The sequence below is a fragment of the Octodon degus genome, unplaced genomic scaffold (genome assembly GCF_000260255.1).
Source record: "Octodon degus isolate 3935 unplaced genomic scaffold, OctDeg1.0 scaffold00032, whole genome shotgun sequence".
Classification (NCBI taxonomy): domain Eukaryota; kingdom Metazoa; phylum Chordata; class Mammalia; order Rodentia; family Octodontidae; genus Octodon; species Octodon degus.
Window position 1 is genome coordinate 1351638 of NW_004524608.1, and position 26737 is coordinate 1378374.

At 54.9% G+C, this 26737-nt stretch overlaps 5 protein-coding genes across 11 annotated transcripts in view; 2 read left to right on the forward strand and 3 right to left on the reverse strand.

The window, feature by feature from the left end:
• Positions 1-9688, forward strand: part of Smg5 (SMG5, nonsense mediated mRNA decay factor) — a 55443-nt gene extending 45755 nt beyond the window's left edge. Inside the window, exons 17-23 of one of the 2 annotated variants that reach the window (XR_002820825.1) lie at positions 1007-1066; positions 1397-1556; positions 2143-2233; positions 2964-3038; positions 3381-3519; positions 3659-4243; positions 9677-9688. Coding sequence is in view for 1 of the 2 variants with exons in the window: in XM_004629735.2 (XP_004629792.1) it covers positions 1007-1066; positions 1397-1556; positions 2143-2233; positions 2964-3038; positions 3381-3519; positions 3659-3742 (609 nt within the window). In the remaining variant the exon portion in view is untranslated. Of the gene's footprint in view, positions 1-1006; positions 1067-1396; positions 1557-2142; positions 2234-2963; positions 3039-3380; positions 3520-3658; positions 4860-9676 lie in introns of those variants that run through there. The other variant, XM_004629735.2, reaches the window with a different exon arrangement.
• Paqr6 (progestin and adipoQ receptor family member 6) lies at positions 5412-9476 on the forward strand. 4 transcript variants are annotated; one of them, XM_023713705.1, is made up of 8 exons: positions 5412-5433; positions 6405-6477; positions 6810-6937; positions 7010-7212; positions 7296-7422; positions 7873-7969; positions 8125-8275; positions 8592-9476. In XM_023713705.1, exons 2-8 carry the CDS (start codon positions 6427-6429, stop codon positions 8864-8866), a joined length of 1032 nt encoding a protein of 343 aa, XP_023569473.1. In that variant the 5' UTR covers positions 5412-5433; positions 6405-6426; the 3' UTR covers positions 8867-9476. The 4 variants fall into 4 exon arrangements, with proteins under 4 accessions (XP_023569473.1, XP_004629793.1, XP_023569472.1 ...); XM_004629736.3 differs by lacking the exon at positions 5412-5433 and adding an exon at positions 5876-5951; XM_023713704.1 differs by lacking the exon at positions 5412-5433 and adding an exon at positions 5960-6150.
• On the reverse strand, positions 9678-11770 carry Bglap (bone gamma-carboxyglutamate protein). Of its 2 annotated transcripts, XM_004629932.2 has the most exons (4): positions 10457-11770; positions 10256-10294; positions 10027-10099; positions 9678-9843 (listed from the first exon to the last, which is right to left on the reverse strand). In XM_004629932.2, exons 1-4 carry the CDS (start codon positions 10518-10520, stop codon positions 9714-9716), a joined length of 306 nt encoding a protein of 101 aa, XP_004629989.1. In that variant the 5' UTR covers positions 10521-11770; the 3' UTR covers positions 9678-9713. The 2 variants fall into 2 exon arrangements, with proteins under 2 accessions (XP_004629989.1, XP_023569476.1); XM_023713708.1 differs by having other exon boundaries at positions 10256-11770.
• Positions 11771-12364: 594 nt separating this feature from the next.
• Positions 12365-25852, reverse strand: Pmf1 (polyamine modulated factor 1). Of its 2 annotated transcripts, none has more exons than XM_023713707.1 (5): positions 25591-25852; positions 16269-16374; positions 15462-15562; positions 14335-14469; positions 12365-12540 (listed from the first exon to the last, which is right to left on the reverse strand). In XM_023713707.1, exons 1-5 carry the CDS (start codon positions 25743-25745, stop codon positions 12501-12503), a joined length of 537 nt encoding a protein of 178 aa, XP_023569475.1. In that variant the 5' UTR covers positions 25746-25852; the 3' UTR covers positions 12365-12500. The 2 variants fall into 2 exon arrangements, with proteins under 2 accessions (XP_023569475.1, XP_004629796.1); XM_004629739.2 differs by having other exon boundaries at positions 14335-14530; positions 25591-25849.
• Positions 25853-26612: 760 nt separating this feature from the next.
• Positions 26613-26737, reverse strand: part of Slc25a44 (solute carrier family 25 member 44) — a 13537-nt gene continuing 13412 nt past the window's right edge. The window contains exon 4 of the mRNA XM_004629933.2: positions 26613-26642. Coding sequence (XP_004629990.2) covers positions 26613-26642 — 30 coding nt within the window. The remainder of the gene's footprint in view (positions 26643-26737) is intronic.

Below are 26737 nucleotides of genomic sequence, written 5' to 3' on the forward strand. Positions count from 1 at the left end.
TTAGACCACTGAGCCATCTCTCCAGCCCCTTGTGTTTTGTTTTGCTTTTTGCTTTTTATGGTCTCACTATGTAGTCTAGGCTGGACTTGTGATATTCCTGCCTCAGTCTTCTGAGTCCTGAGGTTACAGGCATGCACCCCAACACCTGACTAAAGGAATTTTAAGCAGGCGGTGATGGGCATACAGTGGTTTTTAAAGATAGCCCTGGTTGCTGGTGGAGAAGAGATTGGTTAGGGAGGAGAGATGGTGGCTGAAACATGGCCTCTCCTTGCAGGTGAGGAAAGGGGCAGGATGATAAGTTCGATTGATAGGACTGGGGTACTCATAGGCTTCTGGGATCAGAGAAGGGGATGACTGAGCCAACTTTGTACTTGTAAGTCATGCATTGGGTGGGTCATTTAGTAAGGGAGAGAACTTCAAAGGGGAAGTGCAGGGTAGTTTTGTTTAGAGACGGGGTCTCCTGCTATGTAAATTTAGGCTGGCCTGAAATTTTCTACGTAGCCCCGGCTGACCTTGAACTTGTGGCAGTCCACCTGCCCTCAGCCTTCTGACCCCTGTAATTATAAGCATATGCCACTATGCCCAGCTGAAAGCAGGTTTGAAGAGAGGTGGAACTGCTTATGAGTGGGCCAGTGGACGTGTGGGGCTAGAATTCGTTTTGCTTGGGGCTGGATTGTGTCTACAGATTTGGGAGACATTGGCAGGTTGCTGGTGACAGGTGAGATACATGGTTCTTAGCTCTGGGTGGGGAGGCCTTGGCTGAGAAGAGCTCAGGCACAGAGATAATGTCCCAAGACATGGTAGGTTGTATCGTGCATTGGTGATGGCACTCAGATGCCTATCTGCTGCCCTGTCCCAAGGGCTGCAGGGTGCCACCTATGGCGGGCAGTCGTGTGGCCCAGAAGTGACCCACTCCATAGTTTGAGTCACCCAGGAGGGCCTCCTGCTCTCCTATGTGCTGCAGGAGGATGCCCTCCAGTGCCTCCACTCTATCTGTTCCTCACAGGCACAGGAGGAGGCCCGGCGGAACCGGCTGATGCGGGACATGGCGCAGCTGCGGCTTCAGGTAGGAACAGGCTGGCACAGCTGCTCTCGGGCAGTGAGCTAGGCCTTCCCTGCTGTGGTGCTCACCCTGCTTTGTGCCCCTGCCCGCTTCCAAACTGGCCTCACTGTGCCATTCTTCTTGGAGCTGCTGTCCTGTGTGCCTTCTTTTTTCCCTATATGTTTATTTCTGTTGTTATACCTTATTTTTGTTCCCTCATGTTTCCCCATAGCAGCAGGAAGAGCCCTGTAAGGGCCACTTTAAATTGGCTTGCTGCTGGCTTCTGGCTTATTTATTGTCCTTCCTGCTGAAGCTCAGGACTGATGCAGCCACCCTCTCTGCCTTCTCTCATAGCTTGAAGTCTCTCAATTGGAAGGCAGCCTGCAGCAGCCCAAGGCTCAGTCAGCTATGTCTCCCTACCTTGTCCCTGACACCCAGGCCCTCTGCCACCACCTCCCTGTCATCCGCCAGCTGGCCACCAGTGGCCGCTTCATTGTTATCATCCCAAGGACAGGTAAGCTCACTGGGGATAAGACAGGTAGAATGTAGCTAAAGGAGGCTCTTGGCTTGGGATTGAGAAACCCTTATTTGGGACCCACACATCAGCCAGGTGTACTTGTGAGTGCCTATAATCCCAGGTTATTTGGAAGATTGATGAAGGTGGATTTCAAATTTAAGGATAGCCTGGGCAACTTAGTGACTCAGCAAGACCCTTTCAAAAAATACATTCAGTGATGTACCTCTTGTCTAGCAGGCAAAAGGCCTGCTTTAGTCTCTAATACCATATACATGGGCACGCGCACACACACACACATATACCACCTTTGTCAACTTCTATCAGCTCTTTGAACCCCAGTCCCCACTTCATCTGTGAAGTGGGCATGACAGTCCCCGCTAAACTTTGCCACTTAAAACTGGGAGACCTGGAGAAGATCTGCGTGTGTGCACCCAGGAATTGCCTGGCACATAATAGTAGAGGACACAGGGCATTTGGGAGCTGTAGAGGGGCTATGGTCCCTTCTGAGGGTATCTAGGGGTGGGCACAGATGCTTCCTCCAGAGCAGGTTCAGCAGTCCAAGCCGAGCTGTTTTGTGCTGCAGTGATTGATGGTCTTGATTTGCTGAAGAAGGAACACCCAGGGGCCCGGGATGGGATCCGTTATCTGGAGGCAGAGTTTAAAAAAGGAAACAGGTCAGTGTGGCTGCCCAGCCCTCGTGGAGCCCTGTTCTGTTGTGCACGTAGCACCTGCTCTCATGCTCTGTGGAGAAGTGAGCTTCAGCCCTGCTCACACTTAACACATGACCTGGCAAGCAGCACCAGAACCACCACTGAAGGTCGGGGTCCTACTTGCTAAAAGAGGGTGAGCCCAGGCAAGAGCCCTGTGGTCTGAGCCTTGGATCTTGTGAGGATCCCTGCAGCAGGTTGGGGTGGGTCAGGTTTCCAGGCTGACAGTGCTGTCCCCTTCCCACCTCCCCCCTGAGCAACGGCAACCGGGAAAGCAGATGGCAGTGGCTCAGGCTGCCCTCCTGCCCTTTGGGACCAGAGCAAGAGTGGGCAGGATGCGGGGAAAGGAGAGTCCCTTCTGCTAGCTGGCCTGCCCTTCCTCTGCAGCTGGGAGGTCCACGTGGCTGGGAAGCTGTACAAGGCTGGCTTGTTTGCCTTGTCTTCAGAAGCCCTGACTTGAAAAGCGTCTGCTCTTGCACTTCCAGCTTCTCCCCTGGGCGGAACTAGAGAATTGATGTTATCAAAGGAAAGTGAGCTGGGCTCAGCAACCAGGAAACCACTTGGAAATGGTTTCACATACAGTCTGATGAAAGAGACCCCCACCATCCTGCACACTCGGCCCCAGAGTCACAGTGGCTGACCTGTATGAGGCGCCCTTCCCACTCCCACTGCAACTGACCCTGCACCTCCTTTCCAGGTACATTCGCTGCCAGAAAGAAGTGGGCAAGAGCTTTGAACGGCATAAGCTGAAGAGACAGGATACAGATGCCTGGTAACATTTTACCCCTCACTCTAGAGCCTCCCATCAGGAGCTGGCATCCCCTAGGCAGCAGGACAGCACCTGCCTGGCACCTGTTACAGGCCTCACCTTGAATGTCGTCTTAGCCTGGGAACCCTTTCCATACTCTGCTGGAGATGTTCGTGCTCTGGCTTGGGCACGCTGGCCTACTTCTTTAGTGGGTCCCCCAGGCCAGTTTCCAGAACCCACTGCTGCTGGCTACTTGGTTTCTCCTGCTGTCCCCCAGTACTGTCCCAGTCCCCACCCTCCTCTAGAACCTGGGGATCCTCCTGTTCAGGCTGAGCTAATGTTGGACATGTCCTTCCTTACCCCCAGGACTCTCTATAAGATTCTGGACAGCTGCAAACAGCTCACTTTGGCCCAGGGAGCAGGAGAGGAGGATCCAAGCGGTATGGTGACCATTGTCACAGGTCTTCCACTGGACAACCCTAGTACACTCTCAGCACCCATGCAGGTGAGTCATGGCATGGTCCCTAGGGAGGGGTGGACCCAACCTCCAGAGAGCTGCCTTTCTGTCCCCACCTTTTCCTAGCACCCAGTGACCTGTCCTACAGTTCTGGTCAGCCCCTCCCCATCTTTCCTACTGTCCATAGGCAGCCCTACAGGCTGCTGCCCATGCCAGCGTGGACATCAAGAACGTTCTGGACTTCTACAAGCAATGGAAGGAGATTGGCTGAGACTGACCCCAGGCCCTGCAGTAGGGCAGACTCCAGATCTCCTGCTCTCCCTGGCAGCCAGGACCACCACCTGTAGTCACCTCACCACATGCAGACTCAGTGCACACAGGAAGGAAACCCAGCTGCCAAGAGGCTGGGGGAGGGCCCCAGAGCCAGCTGGGAGGGTAGGGGTCCCTCTGTTGCCAAGGCAATGGCAGGAAAGCTAGGGAAGATCTTGGAGCAGGAGAGGCCTAGGCCCCCAGCCAGCCCTCCCTACCAATCCTCCTGCTGTCCTGAGGCAGGTGGCAGGCACGGGTATTGTATTTCATTGCAGTGGTCGCTGGACCTCTGGAGGACAGGACAGCAGAAAGGATCCTTCGTCCTCATCCAAGGCACAGGGTAGTGGGGCCAGGAGTTGGACCCTCCAGGCCCTGGGAGAAGAGTTGGTGGCCCCAGGTGTCTGGATGGCTCTGCAGACTCTTCTTCCTCTCACCTCCCTTTGGGGAACCAGGCGACTCTGGAGTATCAGCCTTGCTTAGGGAAACAGGGTCCAGGTGGCCTGCATCATATAGCAGGGGCAACACTGCCCCTGCTCCTGCCTGCCCCTGGGGCCCTGGGTTGCTGGCAGTGTGGCCTGTGTGCCCCTGTGGTGCTGTGCTGTGGTTTTGGCTGCTGTGCTAGGCAGTGGGGACGCCAGTAAGAGAAGAGGGGGACTCAGGCTGCAACCATCCCCTTCCTGTTGAGGGAGGCCTGAAGATAAGGGGCAGCACTTGATGGACACAGATGGGAGAGGCCTGCTGTCCTGGTGGGCTCTCCCTTTTGCCCTTACACAGGATGAAAGGCCTGGGGGTGCTGAGCCGGGGTAGGTGACAGTGGGGAGCAGAGATCATGATTAGCTCAGGGCAGTGAACAGGCACAGGGATCAGAGCAGCAGGCCTTGGGTGGGCCTGGTCCTGCTGCCCCCACACACCCCAGTATCAGCCTTGCTTTCCAGGCTGTGCTTAGAGGGGAACCGGCTTCCTGCCTGCTTCCTCCAAGACAATGTGTCCAGAGAAGCTGGGGGAATGGGGTCACCCCACTTCCTGGCAGAGACTGAGACAAAAGCATCATTAAATAAAGACACCCCCCCCCAAGTGTGTCTGTCTGCTGGTGCCATCTATGTGGTGGGGACCGGAGGCCCTGGGCCTTGGGAGGTGGCTGCTCAGTGGGTGCCCTTGGAGCCGTCCAGAGCCTCCTGCAAGGCTACTGCAGTCAACTGCAGGCCCACCCAACAGGCAAAGGCAGACCCTGAGAGCCCCTGCCCACACGTGGTGGTGTGCACAAAGCCTGAGGGATTTGGAGCCTTCTGCCCAGAAGAACTTGGGGGCCTGGGGTGCACTGGCTGGGGACTGCACTGCACCACAGCACAGCTGTGGCCAGGCTCGGGCCCCCACCCTGTCACAGCCTGAGCCAGTGTCTGGCCAGCATGGGTCAGGCCAGGCGCTGGCTGCGCACGCACGGGATGCTGAGTGAGCTGCCTGCTAATGGGGCTGGGCCACCCTGCGCTGCTCCCTAGAGGCTGGACAAGGCAAGGATTGTTCCGGGCTCCCCTTTGTCTCCCCACTCCCCGCCCAGGCCCGGCCCTCCTTGTCACTCTGCTCTGTCAGCCCCACTCTGAGCCCCGTGGAGCTCGGAATAAGGACACACTCCTTGGGCTCTTGACTCCTCCCAAGGTAAAGCTCTTGTTCAGGTCCCCGTTTCCCTGGCGTCCGCAGGAACCCACTGCCCTACAGAAATTTCTAAAGCATTGATGAAGGGAGAGGAGCCCCAGGTTCTCAACCTCTCCAGGTAGCTGGGCAGCACTTGTGATAGAAGATAACTTGCAACCTCCTCCCGGGAGGGACGGTTTCTTGTGTTCACGTGGAGCACAGGTTTGCCTTGTGCCCCCAGCTCAGAAGCTGAGTCCCCAAACGTGATCACAGGGGAGCAGAGTTGGGGGACTTGCTGGCGGTATGCTCAGCAGCGCTTCCAGGCAGCAGGGTGAAGCCGGCGGCAGGAAGGGGCGGGGCCGGTCTTTGAGTTGCTGGAAAGTTTTGGCCTGGGGAGGGGGAGTGTTCTTTTTCCCTCCACTCGGGCGGCGCCACCCACCTCGCTGGCCCAGCCCCTTCGCGGGTGCCAAGGAATGTGCTGGGAGCGGCGGCGGGCAGGCGGGGCAGCGGAGCCGCGCCACCCGGAGGGAGGCAGCACGCAGGTCTGGGCTGAAGGGTGCGGGCTCCGGAGGGGCAGGGGCCTTGAGAGCCCCCAGGGGGCACAAATGTAGTTCTCAGAGAAGAGCCAGGCAACCTGATTTCTTGCTCTACTGGCTGGCGTCCTGCCTCTTCAGGAATTTTCCCCGAGGGCAAGAGTTTTCGGAGCGCGTCGCAGCGCCGCGGGCCAGCGAACTTGCTGGGGTGGGTGCTTGGCCCGCTACACTGCCTCGGGAAACAGGGCTGTACCCTGCAGAGGCGGAACGGGGCTGGCTGAACCTCTCTCTGGACGGGGTCCGGGCTAGGACTGGCAGCAGCAAGGGTCTTGGGATACTTAATGGGGAAGTGGGGCCATCCACGCACGGAGCCCATCCGTGGCCCAGAGGTCAAGTCTGTCCTGAAGCTGGGTGGCCAGGGGTCTCTGGATGGGGCCCTGATGCCCCTCAATTTGTTTCCAGGTCAGCGTGGAGGTGCCCGGCCATGCTCAGTCTCAAGCTGCCCCAACTCCTCCGAGTCCATCAAGTCCCCCGGGTGAGGGCTCAACCCACCACCACTTTGCTCCCTAGGGGCGGCTGCAGCGGAGCATCTTCTAGCTCTGGTGCTAATTCTTCCTGTGCCAGCGGCGAATTCCTCTGTCCTTGGAGGACCAAGCGTGCCCCCCACCCTGGGCTTGTCCAGGCTCCCTTCCCCGAGCGCCCTGGGTGCCCTCTCCACCTCACTCATCTGTTCTGTGGGTGAGGACCGGGATCGGACTGAGTTTGGCTGAGGCCACTGTGCTGTCTGGCACAAGCTTCTCGGGGTCGCTTCCAGAGACCTCTCCCGGAGGGAGCCCCCGGTGACGCCCCTCCGCCCCACTGCCCCAGGTGTTCTGGGAAGATGGCATCATGTCTGGCTACCGCCGTCCCACCAGTTCGGCCTTGGACTGTGTGCTCAGCTCCTTCCAGATGACCAACGAGACAGTCAACATCTGGACGCACTTCCTGCCCACCTGGTGAGCCAAGGCCCCAAGGGCAGCGGGTGCGGGAGAGCGGCAAGGTCTCGGCTGAGCTGCTTGTGTCCGCAGGTACTTCCTGTGGCGACTGATGGTGCTGGCGGAGGGCCCGGGCGGCGCGGAGCCCTACCGCCGGCCCCTGCTGGTCTTTCTGCTGCCCGCCTGCCTCTACCCCTTTGCGTCGTGCTGCGCACACACCTTCAGCTCCATGTCACCCCGCGCACGGCACATCTGCTACTTCCTGGACTACGGTGCACTCAGCCTCTACAGCCTGGGTGAGCTGCGCCGGCGGCCAAGGGAGTAAGGGAGGGCGGGGAGGAGGGAGGGCGCCTCAGCCTCAGCCCCTTGCCTCCCACAGGTTGCGCTTTCCCCTATGCTGCCTACTCCATGCCAGCCTCCTGGCTGCACGGTCGCCTGCACCAGTTCTTCGTGCCTGCCGCTGCGCTCAACTCCTTCCTGTGTACCAGCCTCTCCTGCTATTCCAGGTAGGTTCTCAGGCTCCCCGCAGTGAGCTCAGAAGGCAGACCGCAGAAACAAGAGAACCTCCACACTGCCCCTCAACATCAGTTACTGCTTGTATCCTGTGCCATCTCTCTTTTTTTCTTTTGCAGTACTGGGCATTACACCCAGGGGTTTTGTGCTGAGCCGCATTCCTAGGCACTCTTATATTTGAGCCAGTCTCACTCTCTAAATTGTCCAATCTAGGCTCGAACCTGTGCCCCTCCTGCCTCAGCTCCCACATGTTGGGATGACAGGTGTGTGCCACCGTGCTCAGCTGCTGACTCCTTGAACTTTCACAGCCTCTTGGCTGGTTACAGAGAGGGTCACATAACCTAAGTAAGGGCTTTCTTAGCCTGTATGCTCCATTTGGGCCCAAGGCCCCATTGCCCTGCTAAGCTAGGGGTGGTCACTAACCTGTCCATATCGCATCCCAGGTTCCCAGAGCTGGAAAGTCCTGGGCTCAGTAAGGTCCTGCGCACAGCTGCCTTTGCTTATCCCTTCCTGTTCGACAACCTCCCACTTTTCTACCGGGTAAGAAGGTCTGGGGTCCCAGGAGTCCGCATTCCCCAAGCTCAGCCCTCTGCCTATTCTCCCGGCCCAGCACCTGCCCCAGCAGTGTTTTCCGGCTCTACATCCTCTGTCCCACTCGCAAAGACCTTCCCCCAGCCGTGCTGTTCCTTTGCCAGCTTGGGCTGTGCTGGGGCAGGACCCACAGCTGTGGGCAGGAGGCGCTGAGCTCCAGCCATGGCTACCATCTCCTGTGTGCGATGCTCACCGGCTTCCTCTTCGCCTCCCACCTGCCTGAGCGGCTGGCCCCCGGACGCTTTGACTATATTGGTGAGGGCACGCCCAGCCTGCTTTGGGGAGGAATGGGGACAGCATCCCGAAGCATCCAAGGGCTTGGTAAATGGAGTTCACAGGCTGAAGGTGGGAGCAAAGGACAGGAAGAACTTGCTGTTCTTCCTCAGGCCCCTCCTCTCCACTTCTTTGTGACAGCAAAACTGATGGCACATGTTGTTAGGGGCTTTCTGTAGATCAGATCACCCACTCTGGGTGTAGCAGGCCCAAAAGATGAGGCAACTTGCCCTAAGTGACAGTGAGTCAGGGCAAGCCTCAGAATGCACATGCACCCTGACCTGCTCCCTCCCTGCAGGCCACAGCCACCAGCTTTTCCACATCTGTGCTGTCCTGGGCACCCACTTCCAGCTGGAGGCAGTGCTAGCTGATATGGGATCGCGCCAAGCCTGGCTGGCCGCGCAGGAGCCACCCCTGGGCTTGCAGGGCACCGTGGCCACTTTGGGCCTGGCGGTGGTTGGAAACCTGATCATCATTGCCGCCTTCACAGCCTCCCTGCTTCGGGTCCCTGGAACGTGTCCCTTGCTGCAGGGTGGCCCACCAGAGGGGGCATCCCAGGCCAAAGAACAGTAAGGTCCCTTTCTGTCCCCAGCTAGAGGACAGCAGAGGCCTGGCCTCAGGGCTGTGACCTGAGGTGGGGGCACAACTGAGCCTGGAACAAGAGAGGCTGAGGAGGATCAGGAAGAGGGCACAGGAGAGGAGGGACAAATATTTAAGGCATCAGCAGAGAACGGTGGGGACCGTGGAGGGCATGTGTGGGTGTAGGGATGTGCTGAGGGTCTGTGAGGGGAGATGTGTGTGTCCAGGCTGGAGTGGGGGCATCAGGCCTTCCCCTGGCCTGTTTCTGGTGCTCCTGAAGTCTGCTCAGCCTGGAAGACCTGACACAACTAACCTAGGCCTGCTCCAATGCTTGTTAACCAGGCCCAGAGCCACCTTCTGCCCCCACCAGAAGCAGATGGTATCCAGGGTGCCAGCAGCTTTTTGTAACAGAGACTGTGTCTGTTCTGGTCACAACTGTGTCTTCAAGGTGTCCAGGCCCCGGGGGCTGGACAGTTTGGATGGAGTATGGGCGGGGAAGGGTATGGGGCTCAAGGGGTGACCATAGTTAGACTTTAGGAAGCCAGCTTCAATGCTTTCTGGAACAGAGCAGATGCACTGAATAAACTGGACTTGGGAAACACTTTCTGGGACTGAAGAAGGTAGACACTCCTCTCCACATTGGCTGAATCTTCCCTCCTTCCCTCACCCCCCAACTCTGCAGACTAGACAGACTCACGCCACCAGTTCCTCCTCTGGGCTTTATTTAGGAGTAGCCAGGCTGCCCCACTGGAAGGCTGGCAGACAGGGTGCAAGGGGAGGGCAGGGTCTAGGTGGGGAGCAGAGGTTGGTGGGGCTGTGGGCAGTCGGCGGGGCAGGAATCCTAGACCCTGCCATAGAAGCGCTGATAGGCGTCCTGGAAGCCAATGTGGTCCGCCAGCTCGTCACAGTCTGGGTTGAGCTCACACACCTCCCTCTGGGGCTCCAGGGGATCTGGAGCAGGGGCGGGGGCTCTGAGAAGCCCCCCACAGTGGCATCAGTCCAGGCAAGGTACCCCCCTCACTGCACATGGGGCTGGAAAGTGCCAGCCAGGGAGGATGGGGTGGCCTGGTCTGGGGGCCACTCTGCACCACCACTCATGCAGGAACATCTGAGACCCAGAGACACGGGGCTGGCCCAGCACCTCCCCTTCTTACCCAACACCAGGTTGGTCCAGGTAGCGCCGGAGTCTCTTCACCACCTCGCTGCCTTCTTGCTTGGACAAGAAGGCTGTAGGGCAGAGCACAGGCATCAGGTGGCTCCATGCTCAGGATGATGGGTGGGGGCTGGCCTCCCTGCCAGGCCAGCCAGGCAGAGGAGGTGGCAGGAGTGGGGAAGTGAGTCAAAGGTGGGTCCTGAGCACTCCCCCTTCCCGGGCCAGCTTACCTGCACGCTTGCCAGACTCTGCACCGCTGTGCTTTGCATCTGCAGAAAAAGGGAGCCAGTTCACCCTGCTCATCCCCCTGCCTCTCCCTCCATGGGTAGATCTGGGGACGAATGGACTGAGCCTCAGGAAGGCAGTGAGATTGGAGGAGGGAAGGGTCAGGAGAGCCCAGGGCCATGCCCTGGAGAGGAGAGGACATTTACCTGTCCAGGCAGCCAGGCAGAGCACAGCCAGAGCGAGCAGGGTGAGCAGTGTGAGGGCCTTCATGGTGCCTGGGGGCGTGGTGACTGGGGCTGCTGCAGCAACTCAGCTAGTCTGTCCCTACCAGCACCAGCACTATTTATACCCCCTGAGGTAAGGGGGCTGTGGCTGCCCAGGGGTCAGGCAGGCGGGACACAGGGAAAGTTTCCAAGGCTAATTGGGGGTCATCTACCCTGGCTCTGTGGGACAAAGCCCAGAGGATGTTGTGGCTGGGCGCTGTGGCTGCCTGGGCTGGGCCTTGGCGGATGAGGGAGGAAGGTGGGTGCAATCTGAGACTGCCAACCTCTGGACGCTGCCCAGACCCCTTCTTGGAGGCCTGTCTCTCCCCCAGCCCCTACTGTCTTCTCTGGACACCCCCAACCAAAGCCTGAATGTTGGTTGGAATCTAGGAAGAGCCCAGAGAGGAAGGGGGGCTGAGGTCTAAAATAGGTTTGAAAGAGCTGGGTCTCCGCAGGCTGTGATTTGCACTGTGTACCCTGGGGGCAGGGGCCAAACCCATGAAGGCCAGGCTGGCAGTGTCCTCATCTGCCAGCAGGACGAAAAGGGGAGCCTGGCTGCTCAGGGGTGCACACCGGAACCGAAGGGTCAGGGCAACAGACGGGGGGCAAGCTCTAAGGACAGCTTCTCTGTCCCCAGGCAAGGCACATGGCTACAAGTGCCAGGTCTACAGGACCAGGATGGGGGTGGGCACTGCAGTAGGACCCCACTCCTGTGGCCCTAACAGCTGAGGCCACAGGGAGACAGAGCTCCTGAAGCTCCAGCCTCCAGCCTCCTGTAGGGGACGGGAAGGCCTGAGCAGCCCAGCTTGCAACATCCCATGCCTGAGTGCTGCCACTACCTCAGGTTCACTTGGAGGTGGGTGGTGGACTGGTCTCTCCCATCTGGCTGTGTCCCCACTCACATGCCACCCACAGGACTCAATGTCTGCCCAGCCTGAAAAATAACAAAGCTCTCGTCACAGTGTGGCCTGGGAGGAAGGAGTCTGGGGGAGGGAGTCAACAGAGGGGAAGGAGCCTGGGCTCAGCTGGAGGGCCTGGAGCTTAAGTGGCGCCACCTGGTATCTTCTTGTCCCCAGACAGACCTAACCAGGCCTCTGCCTGCAGGGTTAGGGTGAGGCTTCCCAAGAAAAGCCCAGGGAACACCACCCTGCTTGTGTGGCCCCTGGCTGGAGATCAAAGCAAGGACATCCATCTTCCTACAGTACCCTCCTTACACACTGAGGCCATTACTTCCATCTCAGAATTAACCCAGAGGGCAGAGGTGGGCAAGGATGGACAGTGCCATGGGGCCGGGGAGATGGCTCAGTGGAATAAGCACTTCCCTGGCAAGAGCAAGGGCCTGAGTTCAATCCCTGATTCTGCCAAAAAAAAAAAAAGGATGGACAGTGCCACTCCTCAGCAGTTTGTCCTGGTTCCAGGGGACCCAGAGTCATCTCCATTATCCTCTTCTCATGAAGCCCAACACAACCCACCCGGCTATCCACCCCCGCCCCCAGCTCATGGACCTGCGCAGCTGCTGGGGCAGGAGGCCCGCAGTGGGTCTTGGCCACAGAGACACCAGGCATGGAAGCATCCTCCAAGATTACAGTGTAGCAGAGGAAGTTTATTTACAGATGTGGGCAGAACATGGCAAGTGCCCCTAGGCTGGCCAGCAAGATGGCAATCAGTGGAGATTGAAAACACATTCTGGGCTGGGGGTGGAGTTCAGGAAGTAGGAGGGTGTAGGGGACAGTGCTGGCCTGTACCCAGCAGTGGAGAGAAAGCTCAGCATCTGATTCCCAGGGTAGAAGACAATGGGAGACATCTGAAGTGGCATGATGACACCCAAGGGAGCCCCAGAGGCGAAGCTGATCCTCTCTTGCTGCGCTGGGATTGGCACCATTTCGCCTGTCCTCAGGGTTAGGACCCAGCATGCTGGCCATGGCCTTGACCTTGACTGCCCTCTGCTCTGCTCCAGGGCCTGCTGTGCACCCTCACTCAGGCTCCTTCAGCACGGCTGCCAGCTCCCGGCGCTCTCTGTGCAGAGCCTGAAATGGGCAGAGAACAGCCCTGTCAGGGGAAGAAACCAAACCTTTGCCATGGTGGTACCGAACTCCAGGCTGGCCTTCCCCTCAGACAAGACAGACCTCTGGGTCCTGTCACTGGCCCCGCAGGCACTTTAAGTTGAAGGCACACAGAAGTCCCTACCACTTGGAGGTATCTGTAACAGGCAAGGTGCCATAGCCATGGTCAAAAAAAGGCCCCCCAAAGCAGCGCCTCCAACCCTCTGACCTCACCAAAGCTTTCTACTGGGGACTGGACCCAGAACCTCACACATGCTGGGCACAATGCTACCACTGGGCCACATCCCAGCCTAAGTGAGCTTCCAGTTGGGCTGCAGACTAGAGCTCCCACACAGGGCTCAGCCCTCAACACCAATCTGAGTGACCCACTTCAAGTGACGCCAGGTCCAGAGCTGGGACGGGCACATGTGGCTTCAGGAGCAGGGCCTGCATTCTCCCTCTTAAAACTGGGGCCCAGAGCTTCAGAGCCAAGGAAGCTCTGAGGAGCAGTATTTGGCCAATGGGGAAACCAGGGCCTAGTGATGAGACGGCCCTGGGGCGCTGTGTGGCAGAGGCACAGTGCCTTGCCGGAGGACTCAGCTGAGTAGTCTAACCCAAGAGACAGCACTAGGCTGAGGGCACTGTGACCTTGGTCACTTCAACTTTTGCACTGGTGTCTGGCCCCCAAGGACCAGTCTGTGACATGAAGAGACTAGAACGGGAGAGAACGCAGGCCACCAGCTTCCGCACCTGTTGCCAGTCAAGGCAGAGCTTTGGGCCGAAGCTGAGTGGTCTTCAGCAGAGCAGACCAGGGTACCTGAGGGCCGCGGATTTGGGGCCCTGCTTGTCTCCAGAACAGGAGGGTTGGGCTCAGCAAGTGGCTGTCCAGCGATCACTAGCAGATCTAAGCCGGATGTTCACATTATGGATGGAAAGAATCCATCAGTAGTGTCACCACCAGGCCTACAGACACCTCCCAGAGCAACTCCGTCCCTTTACTTGTGCCACGTCTGTGCTCATCGACCTTCTCCTCATTCACCTGATGCCACTTGCAAAAAGTCCACTTCACCCTTGAACGGCCCCCTTGCTGGTGGGTGGTGGAGCTGCACCAAAGGTTCCAGAAGCCACTGTCAAGTGCATATTTTGTCCGAGACAGGGTCTCAGTATGCAGTTCAGGCTGGCCTTTTTTTGGCAGAACTGGGGATTGAACTCAGGCCCTTGCACTTGCCAGGCAAGCACTTATTCTTCTGAGCCATCTCCCCAGTCCCCAAAGTTGGCCTTGAGCTCACTTTGTAGCCCAGCCTGGCCTTGAACTCGCCACAATCCTCTTGCCTCAGCCTCCTGACAGCTGGGATTACAAGTGTGTGCCACCAGGTCTGGCAACTGCACATTTTAAGGACAGCACCATGTTCACACGGAGCAGGTGAGCCATGGATGGGTCCAGAGACCCAGGCTCACACTCTGACTTGAGGAGCCAGGCCTGGCATGGGATCCTGGCCAGCCTGGCGCACTGCCTCAGTAGCTGCAGAGGCAATGTGTGCTAGAGCTGGACTTCCGCAAGGGCAGGCTGGCCAGGGAAGAGGAACCTGGCAGCCTGTCTGCTGAGGTGGTAAGGGGCCTGCTGTATGAGTCCAAGCACAGGTGACGAGACTACAACCACAGGCAGCAGCGCTGCACCCCATGGCTTCTCTTATGTTGGGAGACGGGAAGCCACCATTTTGGAGATTCTCAAGGGCCTATCAGAGATGGAAGAGAGAGCAGGCAGGACTGAACACTTGCCTGCCAGGCCTGCTGCCGAGCCTGCACCTGCCGCTGCAGCTCCTCCACTTGTCTGCGCCCTGCCAGGACGGCCTCGGCCAGCTCCTGGTTCTTGGCCTCCTGCTTCTGCACATGACGCCGGAGGGTGTCCCGCTGCTGCAGGAAGTAGGGTGCCAGGACGCTGCACAGGTCTTTCTCTGGGGTCCCACTGGGGCGCCTGGGGGCCATATGGGGCCCAGGGATGGGGGAATGACACATGAATGGGAGGGTCCTACTTCCAAACACTAGGAGTGCCATCCCCGCTCCTGTTCCCAGGCAGCTACTCCAAGACCTCTCGCACACTCTCTTGCGCCCCCAGACCTGCCCTGAGGGAAGTGCACCCCTGCCCCAGGGTCACCACACTCAGTCCTAGGCTCAGCCTTCCCCGCCGCACCCCACGTGCTCTTCTCTCCCACTACACTGCCCCTTCTCCAGCAGCCTAGGGCCGAGGTGACTGTGCTGTGAGCCGGCCAGAGCAGGGTGGTGGCAGCTGGGGTGGCTCAGGGCCCAGGATGAGCTGGCGAATGAGGGAACATCAGGACAGTGGGCCTGAGGAGGCAGGAGCAAGGGGAGCGGACTCAGCCACTGGAAGTTCTTCTCAAAATTTTTTTTCAGCTGTACAACTTCATTCTCTTAGGACTAAAGTCAAAGAGCATAAGACAATGGCAAGTAAAAAACACAGCCTTCCCTCTGGCCTGGGGCCTGTGAGGGACAGGAGAGTAGTAGCAGGCCAGGTGCCAGGCCCACCTCTCTCAACTGCATATAGCCCAGCAGGCAGCAAACTGCCCCCCCCCCCGTGTCAGCTCAGGGAGCTCGTCGCTGCCAAAGCTCTGGCAGCTATGCTAGCACTGAGCACACAGTAGGTGCCCCCTCAGCATTCACTGAAGGAACAGAATCTCCCCTCCGCTCCCCTCTCCCACAAGCCACAAGCCTCTGGGGGCGTGGGCAGCTGCCTGTGCCCCGAGGGTCCTCCTCAGAGGGACGCTGCCTGCCAGCTGTCCCTGGGTCCAGTCTGCTGCGTGTCATTCTCTCAGGGCCCCGTCCCACTTCCCACGCGCTTGGCTCAGCCTAGGGGCTGACGGCTGTCTCGTCCCATGCCTCCTTCTTACCAGGCGGGCTCTTTGCGCTTTTTGCCATCTTCCACAATTTTATCCAAGGACATTAAGACAGTTTCTAGGTTCCCTTCCTCCTTAATTTCTGAGATTTCCTCCTAAGAGAAAAGAGAAAAGAGCAGTGATGACACTGGACAAGCTTGGGATAGAAATATGCTGATCGGGGAACCCCACTAAAGAAGAGCTGGCTAATTTCTGTTGTGTTTTTGTACCTTCCCAAAAGTCCCAACTTTTCTACAGTATGTGGCTTTTTTTTTTTTTTTTTTTTTGGTACAAGGATCAAACTTAGGATCTTGCATTTGCCAGGCAGGCGCTGTACTGCTGAGCTACACCCCCAGTGTGGCTTTCATAATTAAGAAGATGAGATATAAACGGCAAACATTGACAAAAGCCTTCAGGAAGCCTCTCCCTGCTGGGTCTCATCCCCGATACCCAGGCTGACTACATGCACTGTGACTGACACCCCATGGGACTGTCCTGGAGCGAGGTGGGGACACTGCAGTGCGCAGCACAGGGATGGAGCCCCATCCTTTTCTGCCTCTCCAGGAACACTCAATTACCTAAATGCGTCTTCTGAGCCAGCACTGGCCCAGCTACAGGAGGTATACAATGAGGAAGGCTCTGCCCTCCCTGAACTCAGAGGACCGAAAACACATAATTACAGCAGGACGAGGAGAGAAGGGAGCATTAGGGGGGACTGGGTCTGCAGCCTACTGGGCATGGAGGAGAGAGGTCACTGCCCCAGGAGATCACAATCTAGACAAAAGCCAAGCCAGTGGTGCCTGTGGGATTCCAGCCACTCACCCGGATGGATGCCTGTAACTGAGTGACAAACTTGTCATAGATCCGCTGGGTCATCTCAGGCTGCAGCTGGTGGAAGTGTTTGTAACAGTCAGTGAACCTCTGGTAGCTGGCAGGGAAAAGACCAACATCACTACTTGCCTGGCCCTCCTCAACCTCTCTGGTCTCACTGCGGGCCCCAAGCAACCTACTTGGGACCCCAGCTAAAGTAGTGGATGCAAATCTCCTTTGCTGCGCAAGTCAAAGGATGGCTTGACCCCACCGTAGGCCCCAGCTTCCTTCCCATGCAGCCCCCCTGCGAGGTGGGCCATGATGATCCAAGCACAGTGCTCAGCACGATGACTGCGCTCAGGAGTCTGAGGCCAGCCTGGGCTACACAGCAAGACCCTGTCTCCAAAACCAAAACCAAAACACCCAAAAAACACAATAGAAAGGTGAGCCATGATTACTATGAAACCCACACTACTCAGACACCCAAGAGGAAGAAGGCAAGTGCAGCAGAGCCCTGCAGCTCAGCCAGGGAGTGGGGGCGGACTGGGCCCAGGGCAGTGAGCCCAGGAGGAAAGTGAGTCCTCCATGAGCACGGTAGGGACTTGGGGACAGTCTGAACACCCATGGACATCCTGAAAAGTACACTTGGGCCAAAGCAGAAAAGCCAGGTTTTAGAAAACATTCACCCCGCAAATGCAAAGTGTTATCTTACGCAAGCTCCTGCCCTCTCAAGGTCGCTGGAAGCCCGAGGGACCCACAGCAGTGGGAGAGATCCAGCAGCATGGCAGACTCTCGGGTTGCAACTGGGACTGAGGCAATTCTGGGCCACCTGCCCTACTCCCAGCCCCTAAGCCCACCCTCGACGCCAGATCCAGGGCCTGGCCTGTTTAGGCAGAGAGATCCGCCCCAGAGCCTCCCCCATGGCCTCTCTGCCTATCTCTCCTTCATCCCAGCATAGGATTAGGCCGCTGCTTTGGTCTTCACAGAGTACGCAGGAAGCTACCCAGCTACACACTGGGCACGAGTCCTGGCTTTTGGCTGGGCTCAAATCCTGCTACTACTCATGAGCTCTGAGACCTTGGACAACCTTCTGCAGGCCTCGTTTTCCTCTTCTGTCAAATAGGGGTAATGACAGCATCTGTCTCTTGCAAAGCTACTGTAGGCATCAGCCGCAGCTCATGTGTAAGCAGGCGGTCCCAGTGGGTGCCCGGCACACTGACTCGTCAGCGCTACACTCTGCAGCTGAGAAATCACTTCCCTTCGGAGGGCAGCACATGTATCTTGATTGCAATTGCGTGAAAAGAGACCAGCCCAGCACCAGAACAAATCTGTCATCCTGCCATCAGGATCTGTCCTCACTCCAGAGAAAAGGCTAAATTATGGCTCCCCAAAAAACCTAACCCTATCATCAGTGAAAGTAACCTTTAAAAACCACACTGGAAAGAAAAAAAAAGAAAACTAACGATCACATCGCTGATTCTCAAAACTGAATGACCACAGTAAACTGATTTTTTAACTTACTCTTTCTCTACTAGCTAAGAACCCTTCGTGGATTCTGAACTCGCTAAAAAAGCATTTCATTTTCCCACTAAGTAACATCAGGGTGTGGAGCAGCTCGGTGGTACACTGAGCCCCGGAACCACAAGACAAAACAAAACAACTCAGTGTAAACTGAGTTTTCACAGAAGTCTGACTCAGAAATTAATGAAATATTTAAGCTCAGATTTGAGCTCTGGTAGTTGCTCAACCTGTCAGTTCATATGTGCAGATAGACTGTGTGAGACATCATGCACAAATAAGAGTCACAATGTCACAGGGGTACAGAGTGCCAGGCAACGAGAAAGGGACTGCGACTGGCCCTTCCCCTCCATGGTGATGGGTGCTGCCTAGCTCAGTATGTTTCACAGCCTGTCCAGCAGAGGGCAGCAGCGAGCAGCACGTCCCTGAGGATGACAGGACACATGGGGCAGGGCTACAAAGGACAGATCCTCGTGCTCTTCATACCCTGCCCTCCAGAGAAGCAACATCTCTGTGTCTGGACTTTTTGTCTTTCTCAGTCCTGTGTATACTAAGCAGCCCCAGGACTGAGAAAGTGAGAAAAAAAGAGAAATTTTGTTTTAAATGGATTGGCATGCTGGTGCTGCCAAAATAAGTAATAAATGGACTGGCAGTACTAGGAGCCCAGGGCGTTTGTACTGAGCTACATCCTCAGCCCTTTTTTTGAGGCCTAGGCTCCATACCCAGGTTCACAAGACAAAGAAAACCAGTCTTGCTAAGTCACTGAGTTGCTTTTGCCTCAGCCTCCCAGAGGGCTGGGATTAGAGACAGATAGCACTACATGTTGCCAGAAATCTTTGTGCCTGTTTGTTCTTTCTTTCTGTCTGTCTGTGTCTGTCTATCTTTCTTTCTTTCTTTCTTTCTTTCTTTCTTTCTTTCTTTCTTTCTTTCTTTCTTTCTTTCTTTTTGGTACTGGGAATTGAACTCAGGACCCTGCACTTGCTAGACAGGTGCTTATGCAACTGAGTTATCTCCCCGGCCCTCAGAAATCTTTCTTAAAGAAAACAAGCAGTCAGGGATGGTGGTGCACGCCTGTGATCCCAGCACTTGGAGGCTGAGGCAGGGCTATCACAAGTTTGAGTCCAGTCTGGGCTACATAATGAGTTCAAGGCTTGCCTGCACTACATAGCAAGAGACTGTCTCCAAAAATAAACAAGACAAAAAATCTCTAGGTCAGTGATTCAAGATAACTGGTTGTATTAAAAAATATCTTTTGGGGCTGGGGAGATGGCTCAGTGGAATAAGTGCTTCCCTGGCAAGCACCAGGGCCTGAGTTCAATCCCCGGTTCCACAAAAAAAAAAAAAAAAAAACTTTTGTTCTGCTGATGTACACATCAGTAATCCCTGATACTTAGGAGGGTGAGACAGGATTGCATGTTTGAGGCTGATCTGGGCAAACTAGCGATATCCTGTCTCAAAATAAAATTTTAAAAGGGTTTGGGAAAAGGACTGGGGATGTGGTTCAGTGGTAAGAGTTCTTGCCTTGCACATACAAGGCCTGGGTTTGATCCCTAACATGAAAAAAAAAAAAAAAAAAACCTGGGTAGGCACGTAGTGGTACTGGGTTGAATCCCAAAAGTTATCTTTTGTGTTAGCAGTTGGAGACGTACCTCTGGGGTTCCATCCCTGAAACCAGTTTTTTTGTTGCTATTTGTTTTTTTGAGACAGGGTCTCACTATATAGTTCAGGCTGGCCTCCAACGAGGTGATTCTGGTGCTGGGATTATAGCATATTCTACTATACCCTGCTGGCTTTTTTTTTTTTTAAATGTATTTGGTACAGGGTCTCACTATGCAGCTCAGACTCCTAGTGATCCTCCTATTTTCAGCCTCTTCAGTGCATGGACTTCCATGCCTGGACTCCATCAGAGGCTCAGCATGACCCGGGGGCGGGGCTGGCACCGGTGCAGCATGCGGGATCAGGATCAAACCCTGTCTGTGCTTGCCAAAGCAGGCACTTAGTCCACTGAGCTATCTCTGGCCCTGGCTTGATTTTTATTTTTATTTATTTATTTATCTATTTTTTGAGACAGGATCTTGCTAAACAGTCCAGACTGACTAGCCTTGAATTTTCTATGTAGTCTGATATGGTCTCAGACTTGTGATTCTCCTACATCAGCCTCCCAAGTGCTGAAATTACAAGTGTGTGCCATCACTTCCTGTTACAAAATGCAAAAAAAAAAAAAAAAAAATTATTATTATATATATTTTTAATGTATTTGGTTCTTGCAGGGTCTTACTATGCAGCTCGGACTCATGGTGATCCTTCTGCTTTCAGCATCCCCAGTGCTGAGGCATGCGCCACTACGCCTGGACTCCGGCCAGCTCAACCCAACCTGAGGGTGGGGCTGGCATGGCATGTGGTGCTGGGGATCAAACCAAGGCCCCTGAGCTTGCCTAAGCTTTTAGTCCGCTGAGCTATCTCACCATTCCCCCCAAAATTTTTATTTTTAAAAAATATAGGGGCTGAAAAAAGTAGGGGCTAGTGAGATAGCCTGGTGATCTAAGTGCCTGCCTGACACGCATAAGGACCTGGGTTCAATCCCCTATACTGCATGCCGTGCTGGCTCCAGAACACTGGCCACCAACATTGGACATGGGAGCTTCCATCTGTAATGCCAGTACTGGAAGGCTGCGGCAAGAGGACAGGAGGATCAATACAAGTCCAAGCTGCATAGCAAGACCTGTACCAAATAAATATTTTTAAAAGAAAGTATATAAAGATCTATCTTTTAAGGGGCTGATGAGATGGCTTAGTGGTCTAAAGCACTTACTTAGAACAAGCTTAGCAAAGCGCGGTTCAATCCCCCAGCACCACATGCCAGCCAGCCCCGCCCCCTGGTGGGCTGAGCTGGCCACACACACACAATAAATAAAATAAACTTTTTAAAAAAAATCTTTTAAAACCTAGTTGAGCATGGTAACACATGCCTGTAATCCCTGGAAGTGATGAAAAGGAGAGGCTGACAGCTGCTCCCTGGCTTCTGCCTGACCTGCCTGCCATCAACTTTTTTTTTTTTTTTTTTTCCAGAACCAGGGATTGAACTCATATCTTTGAGTTTGCCAGTCAAGCTCTTATCCTACTGAGTCATCTCCCCGGCCTCCTGTCATCAACTCTTGCGCTTCTTTAATTCTTAGGGCCAGAGTGGGAAGAAGAAAAGTAACTAAAACAAGCAGGATGATCCAGAGATTGACCCTAACCTAGGACACATAGCAAGACTCTTTCTAAATCCTAGCACTTGGGAGGCTGAGGCAAGAGGATCACTGCAAGTTCAAGGTAGTCTAGACTACACAGTGTAAGTTCAAGGCCAGCCTGAGCTACATAAGAGACCTTGTCTCAAAAAACCAAAACAAAATAGTGCCCCCAAACACTACCAGCATCCCCTGGGCTCAGGAGCAAGCTGTGGCAGGGCTGGCTACAAGTGACATGGCCTGTGCACTGTGGTCAGGTAGGCTCAGCAGAAGGAGGCTCGACTGACTTGTGCCAGAGAAGCTACAAGAGGGGCACCAGGTGAGGGAGTTCAGGAGGCATTGCTAAAATGACGGCAGCCTTATGCAAGGCAGAGCGGTGGGGACAGAGGTGGGTGGTCTGCAAATACACGAGTGGAGAGCACTCGTAGAGCGCCCCAGCAGCCCAGATGAGCCAGACTACAGCCCGGAAACATGGCCACTGCCAGCCACACCATCTGCATGGAGTGAGGGTTCGGGGCACTTACTTGGTCTACACCCTCCAATGCAGAACAGTTTCCTGTGGACAGTGACACTTTTTGCTTCGACTGTCCCAGGCAGCAAACCCAGAGTCTCGCACAAGCGGGGAAAGCCTGTGGCACCGAGCACACCCCAGCCCTGTGGCAGAGGAGACCAAGGCAGGCACAGTTCCAGGAGGCCTGAACCCCCCCAGCACCAGTGAAGTTAGAAAGGCAGCAACCACCAAGCCCAGAGGGTTGGGGAGAGGGTGCACCAGGGACTCAAATGCCCAGCCCAGAGAGTGAAGCAATCAAGATTTCCACAGCTAAGGAAGGGACTGAGGAAGAGAAGGGAAGGAGAAGAGCTCCACAGCAAGCGTGAGGAGTCCTAACAGTTGTGGGACAGCAAGTGAAAACTTCCGGCTGCAGATGGAGGGAGGGAGGTCAGAAAGTCGGAGATGCACTGGGAGGTATGCACACGCGTGTGCCAGGCAGCACGTGGAGCGGGTGTTGAGTCCAACCCTCACTGTCTCCCAAGCATACCTGAGGGGAAGGCCTGTGCACGGAGGTTCCCGCAGTGCTGCTGGGGTTGGGGGACCTTGTGGGGCCTGGCTGACAAAGTGAGATCCCTGGGCTCGTGCCCTTAGAGGGACCTAGGGACCTGGCCCTTCTCTGGTCTCCCTCGCTCTCCCCCTCATTTGCCCTCCCTTTCTGGCTCCTTTGAGGGAAGCAGCTACCCTCACCGGGTGCCACCACCTCCATATGCTGCCTCTCCGCAGGCCCCGGGCAATGTGTGCATCTATCATAAACCAAAACCTCCACAACCATTTTTTGGTGATAGGATGGACCCCAGGGCCTTCAAATGGAGCTACCGCCCCCCCCCCGGGCCCATTTTTAAAATTTTTTATTTTGAGATAGGGTCTCACTAGGTTCCTAAATTGCTGGGATAGTTTAAGCCTCTTAGAGGTCTAGGATTTTACGTGTGAACCACCACACCCAGTTCTTTCTTTTTCTTTCTTTCTTTCTTTTTTTTTTTTTTTTTTTGCAGAACTGGGGATTGAACTCAGGCCCTTGGGTTTGCAGGGAAGCACCTATTCTACTGAGCCATCTCCCCGGCCCCTCTTTCTCTTATTCAAAGTATTCGTTATGGAAAGCACACTGACACAGTAACAAGTACACAACAGAACTGCAGGCTGTCGTGAGTGCTGTGAAGGAATAAATAACCGGGGGATATCACGGATATAACCAGGGAAGAGAGCAGAGCTGAGAGGGGCAAGGAGATGAAGAGAAGTTCCTTAGAGGCAGCAGCAAGTGCACGCCTGAGGCCGCAAAGCACTGGCACTTTGGGACTAGCGTAGGGTTGGAGGGAGACCCCAGAGGCAGGCAGTGCCTTGGGCAGCCTCGCAGTGCAGGGCTGTAAGCAGCAGCCAGCATCTGATGGCAGGCGATCACTCACATAGCTGCGTATTTAAGGGACAGGAGGAAGAGAAGTCAGAGGAGCAGCTAGCAAGAAGGAGCACCTGGGCGTGGTGGTGCACACCTGTAAATCCCGCCACTCGAGGAGGCTGAGGCAGGACCATCATAGCTTAGAGCACAGCTTGGGCAACTCATCAAGACCCTGTCTGAAACAAAAAGGGCTGGGGAAAATAAAAAATAAAAAGTGCAAAGGCCCCGGGCCCAATCCCCAATATGAAGGGAAAAGAAATAGGAGATGGGACAAAGAACGGTGTTGGAAATCAAGAAATGTCAAGAGCGGAGAAGCAGCTAACAGCTAGAAGAGCAAGTGGGTTAAAGACAAAAAACATCCCCAGTGTGGCAGCAGAGAGGTCAGAAACAAGCAGTTGAAGGAACGGTAGCAGAGTGCCCTGAGCTAAGGGGAAACGGGAACTGGGGACAGAGGACGAGGATGTCTAAAGCTAAGGCTTGGGTTTAGCCAGAAGTTAACAGGGAGGGTAGGAGGATCCAGGACGGGCCTCTTAGTCCAAGAAACAGAGCGATGACTCCTGTTTGATGGCCTTGTCCTTATGAACTACAAATGTCGAGCAGGGAAAACACAGAAGCTCTTAGAACTGCTGCTGGGATCACAGGGACCTTCAGGAAGTGCAGGTAGCAAGGGAAAGAGCTGAGGGTGTGGTGACTACAGGCTCACAAGGGCACCACTGAACAGAGAGGACTATGACCCAATGGAGGCCCATGTCACACACAGCTGAGAAGTTATGACAGATGCTGACGGAGCCCGGACAGGGACACCACTGGGTCAAATGAGCCCACCCATCTCACAGAAATGCAAGTCTCTGCTGGAATGTCACTCCTACAGTGGCTTCCTTAACCACCCTGCCCAGTGCTGTCACATCTGTGGCTCCTTTTCTCCCCAAATCCCTGTGATCAGTTTATCTACCCACTGAGTGGAAACTCCAGGACTAAGACCTCAACTGCTTCATGATAACGCCACACTGGACATGGTGAAGGCATGAAAGCATGTAGGGTCAAGTGGAGAAAGGTTGCGTGCTAATGTAGGGATGGGGAAGTATTGGACCTGGGAGGGCCAGAGGTTGGAAAAAGATGAAAGTCTTTCTGCCTTGTTTTTGAGATGGAGGTTGGGATGGCCCTATGTTACCTACGCTATCCTTCAACTCTGGGCTCAAGTGATCCTGCTGCCTCAGCATCCGGAGCGCCTGGGACTGGAGGGACACATCACTGTCCCCAGCCACAGAATGGGACTCTTCAAGAAGACAAAGAACAGAGGGCTGGATAAAGGAGAGGCTGTGGCCAGAGGGCCAAACTGGAGATTTTTCTTTCCTGTATTTTAGGGAAGGGTCTACAAGGGTGTTCAAGGTCTCACTAGGAGATCAGACTTTTAGTGATTCTCCTGTTTATAACCTCCCAAGTGCTGGGATTACAGGTGTGCACCAGTACGCCCAGCCTCAGAGCACCCAGTCTCAGTGTGCCCCGGGGGCAGGGCCAGCACTGACAGGCCTAGGGATTGAACCCCCCAGCTCCTGCACCAGCTTGCAGGTGCTTTAATCTGCTGAGCTATTTGGCTGGCCCTTAGACTGGAGATTCTGTTGTGTTTCAGCAGTAATGTGTCCAGCTGATGGGTTCAGGGTAAAACCCTTTCCTCTAAAGTGTACAAGCAAGAGCCGGTGGGATAGCTCAGCAGACTACGTGCCTGCTTAGTCAAGCGCAGGGATGGGTGTTCCATCCCAGGCACCACATGCCACACTGGCCCCTGCCCTCAGGCGCAGAGCCACCACTGATTTCAGGCGTGGTGGCCCATGCCTATAATCCCAGTGCTGAGGCGGCTGTAAACAGAAGGATCACTAGGAGTCCCAGCTGCTTGGTGAGACCTTGAACCAAATACATTAAAAATAAAATAAAGTGTCCAAGCAAGCTGTGTGGGTGCCACACACACGTAATCCCTGCACTCTGCAAGGCTGAGGCAAGAGGATCTCAAGTTTGAGCCTAGCCTGTGCAATTCTGTGACTTAGTGAGACCTGGTCTCAAAATTTAAAAACAAATGAATAACACATAGAGGGGCTGAGCTTACTGAAAAGTTCGTGGGCTCAAATCTCAGTATTGTCAAAATTGGTGGTATCAAAGTCAACGAAAGACCAAAAAATGCCTTAGGGTAATGTTAAATCCTCACAACCTCCCAGGGGAGGCACTAATTACCTCCCCAAATGCTAGCCATTTTCTACGTGCAAACACCGTCCTGGGCAGCTCCGGGTGTACTCAGCCCTGTTAATTCCCCAATGTCCCTATTGGATAAGGCACCACTGTATCGTCTGACAGCCAGAACCGACCCTGCGAGCCACCCTGGAAACCTTAATAGATAGTGACGTTCTCATCCGAACGAGGCTTCCGGCGGGAAGAGCAGACAGCTAGCTGTCCTGGGCTGCTACAGGTTACTTGCTCTAAGGTCTGGATGTGACAAAGCTGGGAGATGACAGCAACCGTCACCACCGGTCCCCTGACCGCTCCACCGGGTTTGCGCCCCGCCCCACACCACCCCACGTGACCGCACTCTGGCGCGATCTCGCGGGATTTGAACTGTAGCTGGGACCAACTTCAGTGTCCCATTTTCCACTTTACCTCCCGGCGGCGATCAGCTTTTGAAGAAAAGTATCCACCATGGTGTCGAGGAGCTTCACCCGCGAAACAGCAGTGCCTGGTGGCACGGATTCCGGAGATGGCCCGTTAGGCTTTACCTCACCCGCTGCTTCATTGGGGACTTTAGCCTCAGCCATGTTGGAGTCGAACCGCCAAATCGAACTGGCTGGGCTGCACCGCCCACCAGTGCTTTTGATTGGCCGCCTCTCCACTGGATGCCGCTGATTGGGGGCGGTCGAATGTCTATCACCAAAGTGGGCGGGAACGAAGTGGCTTCCTGATGTGTAATTGGCTAACCGAGGTACAAGCGGTGCATGAACGTATGGTACTTAGTCCGCTGCCAGGAAAATACAGGCGAATCAAAGCCCACGGGGTCAATAAAAACTTTTAATTTCACTTCAGAGACTTTGTACAGTGCAACAGAATATTCGCTAGTACAGTATTCACAAGATTCCATTTTATCATTTTAAATGAATCAGCATTTTCATTTCCCTGTCCAGTACTCCACTCAGGTTGCCTGTCTCCCAGTCCCTCCAAGTTTTGTTTTCATGTGTATGTGTTTTTGTTTTTTAGTTTTCGCTACCAACCAACACATTACAACTTCCAGCTGCTTTGGTCTCCAGTTTTACGAAAACATAAGTCCACTGTCCCATCCCTACCCAGACATATTTTAAACCTAATCCCGGTCCTTCAAGTATTAAAAGAAAATGGGGCCCAGTTTAGGTGTTTTGTTTTTTTTTTTCTTTTCTTTTTCTCTCTCTTTTCTCTTTCAGTTCTTTAGTTCCATATACGTCATCGTTCTAAACAGAGAGGGAAAGGAAAGGGAGAATGAATAAGAAAGACTGAAAGACAGGACTCGGAGGGAAGGAGTCTGGGGGAGAGAGACACTGCTGTCCTTGACACTTTCTGATCGACTTGAACTTGGCTTCCTCCTGCTCCACACTCCCAGGTGCTGCGGTCTGCAGGGTGGTGCCACCATGCCTGTCCTGTCCATGCTCCTTTGCTCACTTGTCATTGTGGGAAAGGATGGAAGACTAAGGGAGAAAAAAACCGTGAAACCAAGAAAGCCAATGTCCACAGTTCTTTTTTTTTTTTTAATGTGTGTGTGGCCAGCTCAGCCCACCTGGGG